The 10,639-nt window shown below is 43.3% G+C and overlaps 2 protein-coding genes across 2 annotated transcripts in view; one reads left to right on the top strand and one right to left on the bottom strand.

The window, feature by feature from the left end:
• EIF5B (eukaryotic translation initiation factor 5B) overlaps positions 1 to 4,109 on the bottom strand; it is a 54,038-nt gene extending 49,929 nt beyond the window's left edge. The window contains exon 1 of the mRNA XM_018563367.1: positions 3,972 to 4,109. Within this exon, the coding sequence (XP_018418869.1) occupies positions 3,972 to 4,006 (35 nt within the window). The 5' untranslated portion in view covers positions 4,007 to 4,109. The remainder of the gene's footprint in view (positions 1 to 3,971) is intronic.
• Positions 4,110 to 4,559: 450 nt separating this feature from the next.
• Positions 4,560 to 10,639, top strand: part of TXNDC9 (thioredoxin domain containing 9) — a 7,930-nt gene continuing 1,850 nt past the window's right edge. The window contains exons 1-4 of the mRNA XM_018563258.1: positions 4,560 to 4,655; positions 6,891 to 7,069; positions 8,428 to 8,546; positions 9,008 to 9,262. Of these exons, the coding sequence (XP_018418760.1) occupies positions 6,893 to 7,069; positions 8,428 to 8,546; positions 9,008 to 9,262 (551 nt within the window). The 5' untranslated portion in view covers positions 4,560 to 4,655; positions 6,891 to 6,892. The remainder of the gene's footprint in view (positions 4,656 to 6,890; positions 7,070 to 8,427; positions 8,547 to 9,007; positions 9,263 to 10,639) is intronic.

Below are 10,639 nucleotides of genomic sequence, written 5' to 3'. Positions count from 1 at the left end.
TTTTTCGGCAGGGTGAGGGGGGGGGGGGGGGGGGGTCTTGATCACCGTATCCAAAAGACCCTAACTTTTAAAGGAGCTTTTCTTCACAAACCAAGCAGCTAGATTTGGTGTCTCCAACCGAGGGTGGAACACTGGACCCTGGAAGAGCAGATCCTGTCTTGACAGCAACATTAGAGGAGGCTGGAAAACCAAGGTCTTTTGGCCACAAAGAAGCTATCAAGGTGAAGCCTGTGTTCTCTTCACCAAACTTCTTTATTTACAAACAGCAGGAGCTTGAATGGGGGAAAACACACAGCAAAGCTGGAAGGGCCAATAATGAGCCTGAGGAAGCACTCTCCCTGTTCAAGAAGACAAGAACGTTTGTGTTCTCTTGGGTGGCAAACAGGCCCACCTGTGTAACTTCCCACTTCTGAGTATTGGCAAGACATCCATATTCAAAATCCATTCTGATTCCCTTAACTGATGTTGGCTAAGGAAGTCTGCTACGTGATTCAGAGTCCCCTAAGTAGAAGGTTTCTGTAGGCGTCCAGCATTGCCATGAAGCAGTCATAAGTCAAGATTGTTCTTATTGAAAATATGTTGTCCATGCAAATCCTTTTATAAGTTATGGACTTGTCTCAAGTCGAGAATGAGGCGGAAAATGCCAGAGGGTTTCTGAACGACAAAAACATGACAGTAGAAATCTTTTTTTTTCCTACTGAAACCGGAATAAGCATGCATTGATTGACCAATTCTATCAGAGCAATAAGGGCTGTAGCCTTCCCTTGATATTTCGGGGTAGACATGATGAAAGCCCTTGATGGCAGACTTTCTGAGAACACCAGACGATATCCCTCTCCAATGAGCCTCTGCAGATACTGGTTTAGGGTTAGTTTTAGACACTGCGAAATAAAGGGACCCAACCATCCTCCACTCCAAGCCAGGCCCAAAAAAGAAGCAGGCTATCCACAAAGGGATACCACAAAGACGGACTTTAGAACCTGGGTCCCCATTCCAAGTTCTGAGCCATAAGACTCTGCTGGAGGAACTTGTAAGGGCTGCCAACCTAGTAGATATTCTTACAGATTCAGCAGAGGCATCACTCATTAAGCCAGCTGCTTTGAACTGCATGGGGAAAGAATCCATCATTCTCTGTCCATTAATACCTGCTTCCTGATGCGAGCCAATATTCCAAATTACGGTCCATGCAAGCTGAGGCCAGGGCTGGCTTAAAGGAGAACTATGGGGTTAAGGCTTTTCCCCATAGTTCTCCTAAGCTCAGTATACTGCATGCTACAGCTCGCGGTATACTGAGACGCCGCAGCTAAAGCGGATCCCGACAATTATGTCTGGATCTGCCCAGCTGCGTGAGTGACAGCTGGCTCTGCCTATCTAGAGGCAGAGCCAGCTGTACCCGTCCCCTCCCCCCTCTGCCAGTCAGCGCTGTGTGTTCGACCACCTCCCGATCTACTGAGCCGACCGGTGACAGTCTCATTGTCACAGGTCGGCTAGAACTATGAGGTGAGTGAAAAGCACCTCACCTCATTAGTTCTCCTTTAAGGTTCAGAAGGGAGGAATCTCAAGCTCTCTTGAGTAACACATCCATTCATTTATCTATGGTATTCTTAAGGAAAAAGCTGCATCAAGTTAAAGCACTTTAGCCCAAGTTAGGGCAGGATCTCCCTCAAAAAAAGGAACCTGTGCTTCAATTCCTTAGAAAAGAACAGCTTAATTTCAGGTTCAACCCATTCTTTCCTAATCGAATCTCTGAGAGTACTATGGACAGAAAAAAAAAACAACAACCCTTGTCCTTCCCTAAGGCAGTGATGCATCTGGTCATTCATGGACATAGAAACTTGCCCCTCCTGACTGTCACAGGTTTCACAGATGACTCTTAGAAAAAGAAAGTTTATATCTGGAAGGCTTGGATTCCATATCACGCCATTCACCATCACCTGGGAAATCAGACTGATTAAGCTCACAGAGAGAATCTGCATTCTCCTCCTCCATGTCTACGTTTCTAGTGGCAACCTCAAACGCAAAAAAATAGATGGTTGGCTTGGGGGCCTAAGGTCAGAAAGCAAAAATCTATAGGACTGGAACGTAGATGTTTGTCATGCTTAATGTTAGAAATTAAGTCCTTGCACATAGGAGAGGACTATTTGTGAAACAATCTTTCAATATATTTTTGACATAACGACGGTTTGCTCCAATTTCAGCATTATCTTATATTCTGCACATTTTTATCTTTAGGATTTGGAGGTGGTTAAAGTCCAGGATTTTTTTTTTATTAACCCTTGCAGTGGGGCTACCCCCACGCTGCAAAGAGTTAAGTGCTCATTTGTGTCTAGGTGCTAAAATAACAAAGATATACTCACCCAAAGCACCGAGCCAGCCAGCTGTCAAGGCACTCCCTCCAGCATTGTAATATTCCTTAGCGCCCTCGCGTCTATACACTGGAAACAGAGGGCAAGAAGGAATGGCTTCCCCTCCTCTCCCCAACAGGTAGGTGGAATAACTAGGTGAAGTCTCACCTACCCGAAAAGTACTGGTGCCTGCTGTTAACTGCCACTGCCTCCCCTTCTATGCTCATGATGCACAGTGGAGCAGAACACAGAGTGAAGAGGAAGAGCCAAGTGGTCCAAGCATCTGCTCTCCCTGCAACAGCACCAGAAGTCATGCTATGGAAACCTGCCTCCTGCTTCCCACGGGCCAGAACTTCAGGCCCCACTCTACTGGAAGTTATGCCTGGTGCTGCCAATCAGGTACTGTCCAATGCTAGCTGCGAGCAAATATGGCTACTTTTGTTCCTCATGGTCCCTGTGTGTGTTGTAAAGTAGCCACCACTCCATGCACACTCCTGACTAACTTCAATACAAATTAGCTAATTAAACGTGAGATTGTATTCCATTACAGGAGTGAGCTTGGAGTCGTGGCTACTTTACAACACACACAGGGCGGTTAGAAAGGTGCCGACACTGTCCTTTCTAGCCACCCTCCTTAAGGAAGGACAGGGTCAGCACCAATTCAGAGATGATTTGAGGATGTACAGCCGAGCGATACACAAATAAGATACATTTTTGTTAATAGTTGAGGAGCTTGAATGTATTTGTAAGATATAACTCCTGAGTTTAGTGTCACTTTAACTGTGTTCAGAAATTGCTGTAGGAATAAGATGTGAAGCAGTCATTTTAAGGTTAGTGTCACTTTTATTGCGGTTTTTGCCCCCAGTTTACATTAAATATAGAGGTGACACAGGGATCTGCCGTGGGCAGTGGAACAGCTGTTGACGGAAGTCTTAGTTCCCTGCTTCATTACATACAGATGTAAGACAGGGATTTCCTTTGCTCAGTGCAACGCATCAGGATGTCACATGGATCTCCTCTAAGCATCATGAACTGCTCATGAAGGGTGGCTTGGCCCGTTGCCTCCACTACATCAAGAGGAGACACGAACATCTTCTCTCGCCAGTAGAGGGGATCAGGGTGCCTCTCTCAGGGCATGAACAGCTGGTGATGGGTATCTCAGATCCCTTGCCTCCATTACATAGAGGTAACACAGGGATTTCCTCTGTGTTATGATAGCTGTTGATGAGGGGCTCAGCCCCTGTGTACATTATATACAGATGTGGCACAGGGATTTCTTCTGGGCAGCAAAAGGGGGCCAGGATGTCTCTCTGAGGGCATGAACAGCTGTTGAGGGGCTCAGCCCCTGTGTACATTATATACAGTTGTGGCACAGGTATTTCCTCTGGGCAGTAGATGGGGCCAGGTTGTCTCTCTCAGGGCATGAACAGCTGGTGTTGATTGTCTCAGATCCCCTGCCATCTGCACATACAGGGGTGACACAGCAATCTCTCTTGAGCAGTAGAGGGGACCAGGGTGTCACAGAGTATGAACATCTGGCGGACGCAGCTTCTAGGCCTCTGTCTTCCCCTCTGACATATCTCTGCATAAGGGAAGGGCCATGCTGCACGGCTCGCACGCTCTCACCTGTCATCAGTTTTGCTCTTCTGTTTTTTCCCCATAATGGCGATGTCTCTCAGAATGTACTTAGTCTCAGCTCTCTCTCACCTCGCTGCATACGGTGGCCACAAGCCTCTCAAATTCTACCACAACGCATGTGCATGACCCGGCAACCTGAAGTGACGTCATCAGCCGGGGGCCGCGCTTAGCCAATGGCGAACAGAAAGAGTCATGAGTTTATCATACACTGCAATGAGTTTTAAGCGGTGAAATTATTATTGTCCGCATCTTCATTAAATGACCGATGTATGGCGTACATGGCGTGTGGAAGTTGTAAAGTGTCAGTCAAGTTTGTGCGCATCGTTAGGGTGTACCAGCATGGCCGCTGCACGTGTAGCCTTACAGTAGCAGCCACTGAGGCATTAGGTGCTGCTAATTTTCAAATCCTGCTATCGATAGTTTTAATGCGATGAGTGCACTTTAAATCACTAACATTTTGAGTATTGTTTAAAGTAATTTCAACATTCGCAGGGGTCTGCCAGTAATAAAGATGGCGGTGTGTGTACACGCACAAGCTACAGCGAGTTTTCAGGGAAAAGTCACGTGAGAAGCGTCATTGCGCTCTTTGCAGAACGCGGTGTGGACGTTAGGTTGTCGTGACAGTGGTATCTGTTGGTGGGAGTGGTTGAGCGAAGAAAGAGCAGAAAGCAGGTAATGGGGCCGAGGGGAAGGATGGCGAGCCTTGTGGACCCCACAGAGCAATCAGGGGTAACCTTTACTAGCCCTGTCTGTCAATAGCGGGGTCGCCACTGTGCGCCAAGTAGGCCTCAGCAATAGTCTGCGTCACCCAGCCCTTCGCAGTACATAGCAGACCCGCTTTGTTTCTGCACACCACCTGTGTGCTGGACTCTGGCACTATACATAACCATCTGAGGCCTACCTTCTGCATTGTCAGGGTCACTTGTTGAAATACAAGAGATCAGCTCCCAGTGTGGTGGCTGATTCATTTTTATTGGTGCTGTATCATGGTTTGGAGTATGACCACACACTACCAGAGACAGATTAAAGTGTAGATTACCCCAAAAATTGTATTACACTTATGTGTGTGATGTAAATGGTGTCTTCTTTAATTCCTCCCAATTGATCCTGACAGTCCCCCCTCTCATTCCAATCATGTCAAGCACAGAAGCAGATCCATGCTGGTGTGGTCAGTTTGTGGATCACTGCTTCCTCTTAGTGGTGCACATCGTTCCTGTAGCTCCCCTGGTCAGATTTAGACCCCATTCACACTGAGCGACATGCAAATCGCGTGACTTTGAGCGACATTGAGCGACATCTTCCTATTGGGCTGTATGCAATCAGGAGCAATATCGCTCAAAATCGCTCTAAAAAAGGGTCATGTAGAAGCGACGAGCTACAAGCGATATTGAGCGACATTGAGCGACGAGATGTGAACAGCTACATTGAATTGTATTGGTGAAGCTACATAGAGCGATATAGTGCGGAAATATGAGCGATATCGCTACAAAAATCGCGCGATAAATCGCTCAATGTGAACGGGGCCTAATGGCCCCAGGCCCAGCCCTGTTTACTTGATTGCTAGCGGTTCCCAGGAGAAGCCTTGCCGGACAGTGTACGCTTCAGGAAAGATATTTCACTGCTGTGTGTGACAAAAGAAGCACCTACCTGCTTTGGAAAGGGACACACCTCCTCCAATAATACAGAAGGCTTTGTAGTCATGTGATCATAAAATACAACTACAAAAAAGGCAGTAAATGGTTCTATTCTATACAAAATAAATGTACTCATTGCCTAGCAATAATATCTACTATGTGAATAAAATAATAGATATTTTAAAGGAGAACTATGAGATGAGTGATTTCCACTCACCTCATAGTTCTAGCCGACCTGTGACAATGAGACTGTCACAGGTCGGCTCAATAGATCGGGAGGTGAGCGAACACAAACCAGGTTCGCTCACCTTCCGATCCTGTCACGGCTGCTCTGAAAGACGGCTCCATGCTTCCTCGTCGCCATGTGGCAAATCATTACACACCGCCCGGCTTCCTTAATGGGACTTCTGGTATTGGTACTCATTACCGAAAAACCGGTATCGGTGCATCCCTACTTATGTTGTGCAGTTTTCCTGTGATAAGTTCTCTCCACCGCACTTAGTGCTGCCACTAGGTCATGTACTTGCCGTTGCTGAGTTTCAGTGTGTGGCCCCACTAAGAGGTGCACAGCCTTTCATGAGCATATGCTCATGGATACCATAGCCCTATTTATTCTTATGGGAGACTGTACTCTGACCACTTGAAGCCACCATAAGTACAGCACACCTAAAGAAAAGGGGCTTTTTTGGGAGAAAGACTGTAGGGACACAGTGGCAATTGCTGGATCAGCGTTTAGGGTCAGCATTTCACTTAGGGGGAGCTCATTACAAGAAAACGGTACAAGGTATTGTTATATTTTAAAGATATAGTGGGATGTGTAAAATACAGAGTGAGTCAGTCTGTGTAAGGTAACACAACATATCTGTATGGCCTAGTTCGCACAAGCTTCAGCTTGTATAAGAGCAGTGTGCATACTGAACTGCTAGCAGGCTTCAATCAAGTTTCACATATACACTTTACACATCTAACAGTTTACTTTAATGGACAGAGTGTTGTCAGCTAAAAATTTGAGGAAAGATAAGTGTGGTGCCCACAGCGACCAATTGAAATGGCTTTCTTCTCCACATTTCACTAGTAAGGTAGAATCATACTGTTACCATATGTACTATATTGGACTTAGACCATTTCTTTTCTTCCAGTTTAAATTTTTTAAAAATAGGAAAAACCAGAAAATAGAACAAACATATATACTAGTCTAGTAATTTTCTCTTGGCTGTCATGAAAAGTTTTTAATAGTTTTAGCATTATATTTGTTTGTTTTATTTATTTTTAGAAATGGCGGCTGACATGTTTTCAAAAGTCATGGAGAACCAGTTATTGCAGACTGCCAAGATGATGGAGGAGCAGCTGGATGCTGAGATGGAAAAGCTAGATAAGATGGATGACGATGAATTGGAGCTCCTAAAGGAAAAGCGACTATTAGCTTTAAAGAAGGCTCAGCAGCAAAAACAGGTAACTTTCTTTAAAGGGAACCAACAACCATGCAAAGCTAATCCCTCTGTGCTCTATATATGATGTAGTATGCATATAGTAAATGTGTACATACGATATAAAATCAATCTACAAATAAAATGCAGACCACTACAATTGCAAAAATGGCTCTGATACTGTAGACCAAGCAACTGGTAGTCCAAACATAATTGTAGGATACACATAACAATAAGGAACAAGGAGGGTGCATTTAACCCTCTCCCCCATCAAAACAGTTTAATAGTTTAGCATTAGGTCAGCAATACAACCTCACTGATTGAGAGGAATCATTCAAATTCCCCACCTCCGTTCACACTAAGCAGAATGGATATAGGAATCCACACTACCAGCTCTTTTATTTAGATAGCTGGTACCTGCTGCTGAACAGTGACTGCTGATAGAATGCAGTCATTGTTTGGCTGCCAATTTTCCACTCTACTCCTTCAATTTTGAAGTTGGCTTTTGCCGAGCCAGGTGGTATTGACAGGGCCACTTATTGCTCGCTTAAGTATTTGAATCCTGGTTGTTAAAGTGACACTAAACTCAGGAGTTGAATTTTAAAAATACATTCAAGTAGCTTAACTATTAACAGAAATGTATCTTATTTGTGTATCACTTGGCTGTAGATCCTCAAATCCTCTCTGAATCGGTGCTGACACTGTCCTTCCTTCTGGACGGTGGCTACATTTGTGTGTTGTAATGTAGCCACCGCTTCAAGATTGCTCCTGTGATGGATTACAATCTCATGTTTAGTTTTCTCATTTGTATTAAGATTGTAGCGCATCATGGGAGTGCGCTTGGGACGGGGACCATGTAGAACAAACGTAGCGACCCTCCTTAAGGAAGGACAGTGTCAGCACCAATTCAGAGATGATTTGAGGATCTGCAGCTGAGTGATACACAAATAAAATACATTTTTGTTAATAAGATATTTGATTGCATTTTTAAGATTTAACTCCTGAGTTTAGTGTCACTTTGACTGAAGACTCCCTAAATGTGTTTACTCTGAAGTAGTTTGGCTTTATTTGCAGTTTACTCATAAATCCTTTTATTCTATTCCTTATATTGTAAAGCGCTGCGCAAACTGTTGGCGCTATATAAATACTATGTAAAAATAATAATAAATCAATTTAGCTTTGGTAGCTGCAGTCCTGTAAAGCAGCTGTTTGATACCTGTGGAGGTCTGAGGTACAGTCCATGCTGATAAGCATCATCAAGAAAGCTCTTGATTGTTTTGTAATGTTCATTGTTTCTGTATAGATCCAGATTAAGATTTTTACATTGCATACTGAGTAGAGCACAAGGCTTATTACTTATAATATATCCTTTATGTTCTCCAGGAATGGATGTCCAAAGGCCATGGTGAATACAGAGAAATTCCCAGTGAGAGAGATTTCTTTCAAGAAGTGAAAGAAAGTAAAAATGTTGTCTGTCACTTTTACAAGGACTCTACCATAAGGTATTTTACTATTATACTCAATATGTCACTTTGCAAATCAGTCTTGTACTTTTCAGCTTCAGATCTGCTGCTTCATTTGAGAGTGCAGCTTTTTCCAGTATGACTCAGCCTAGCCTAAGAAATCATTTGTTTATTATTGGGGTTCTAAGGTCAGGCTAAGCTGTCATAAAAAAGTCAAGTTTCTCACAGCAGTAAAAACCTCATAACCTCTAAGGGCCTTACTTCAGCCACCAGTCAGCATCAGCTCCACCCTGAAAGTCGAAATCTGATTGGTGGCTGTTAGGAAAAGACTCCCTGCTATCCTTAGTGGGTCATGTCAAACAACTGATTAGAACAAGGCATAATGTTTTGTAGACTGTTATTACTTTGCAAATAATACTGCATCTTTTTTTTTTAGAACAAGCCTCATTATGAATGTAATTTACAATTGATGCGTGATATTTAACCTTTCTTTTGAACAGGTGTAAAATAGTGGACAAGCATCTTGCATTGCTGGCTAAGAAACACATAGAAACCAAGTTCCTGAAGCTGAATGTGGAGAAAGCTCCTTTCCTGTGTGAGAGACTGCGGATAAAAGTCATCCCAACTCTTGCCCTGGTGAAAGATGGAAAGACCAAAGATTACGTGGTTGGTTTTACTGATTTGGGCAATACAGATGAATTTACCACAGAGACTTTGGAGTGGAGACTTGGCTGTGCTCATATTATTAACTACAGGTAATTTGTTTTCTCCAAACTATACTTCTGATATTTCAGATTGGTATAGTGCATTATAAAGTGCCTATGCCTGATACATTTGTTTTTGTTTGTAATACCTAAATGTTTGTTTGCTTACCTGGCAGTAATTTCAGTAAACCAATGCTAGCCGCAGCACTCAAGTACTCCCAATAGGCCATGATTTACTTATCACTTCACTCCCCACAGGTTAACATTCCTCCCTCCCTTCACCAAGTTTTATTAGGTTTTGGAGATATGTTGGGATATTGTTTTGTGCCTAAAAAAATTTTTAAGCACATAATACAGAATTTATATAGTGCCAACAGATTACACCGTGCTTTACAACATAAGGGGAGACAGTATAGTTACAACACCATTCAAGATCAGAGGGTTAGGTGGGCCCTGCTCATGAGAGCTTACATGTGGTCAGGAATTAATAAAATGGCACCGTCGTTCTATGTCTGTAGTCTCCCCATGCTTTCATGAGTTTTTGTCGCCCATACAGTAAGAGCAGATGTCTTCCATAGCATGCCACATATTTATTTAACATTTCTTGTGGTTCTTCACCAAGAACGCTATCGATCGTTCACCATAAATAATCATTCTGACTTAACAACAGATGAATCGACCTCCCATGGCATTCATAAATGTCGTTATGCGTTTGTGGTAACCCCCAGATGTGAAGAGGGCAGTGTCATTTCCTCCAGTGAGCACTCCCGTATTGCTCATGTTTTTTTCCAGAAAGCATAGCACAGTGTCAGTACATGCAATAAAAATGACATATAATGCAAGAACGTTCCAATGTTTATTTAAAACCCAATAAGAGTAATGATAGTATCAGATTAGAACAAAGTACGAAAGTAAAAATAAAATAAAAAATCTCAGTTCCCTTCCACTTAATGAGTAATGGAATGGCGTTCATGTGATAGCCCTGCTCGACATGTTTCAGCCTATGGAGGGGAAGGTTAGATCAGATGCAATTATATCATTACTCTTTAAGTTTCCATTATCAACATCAAGTTTGCATGTACCAACATCGTATTGTGCTTACACAGACAAGTCTGAGTATTACAGGAGGAAATTATGCTGACCGCTTCATGCCTGGGGTACCCCATTGCATATTGGCCTCTATGAATGGAATGTCACGTTTGTACTTATAATGGAACACACAGCTTCAGTCTCTGTTTTACACGGGGATGGAACTTTGTGAATGGTGACTCACTGCATGAAAATTCAAATGCATTTGTTGGATGTGTATATCATCTTTAAGTGGAAGATGCAGAATAAGAGGACCATGAAGCTGTTTTTTAAGATTATACTTACATGGTTAATGTTTGTTTTGCCTGACCCCCCCCCCCCCCCGGTGGGGACCTTGTT

This window comes from Nanorana parkeri, unplaced genomic scaffold, assembly GCF_000935625.1.
Source record: "Nanorana parkeri isolate BGI_ZX_2015 unplaced genomic scaffold, ASM93562v1 scaffold21, whole genome shotgun sequence".
In the NCBI taxonomy this organism is placed as follows: domain Eukaryota; kingdom Metazoa; phylum Chordata; class Amphibia; order Anura; family Dicroglossidae; genus Nanorana; species Nanorana parkeri.
The sequence above is the reverse complement of the archived record's forward strand: the minus strand, read 5'-3'. Positions and strand labels throughout refer to the sequence as shown.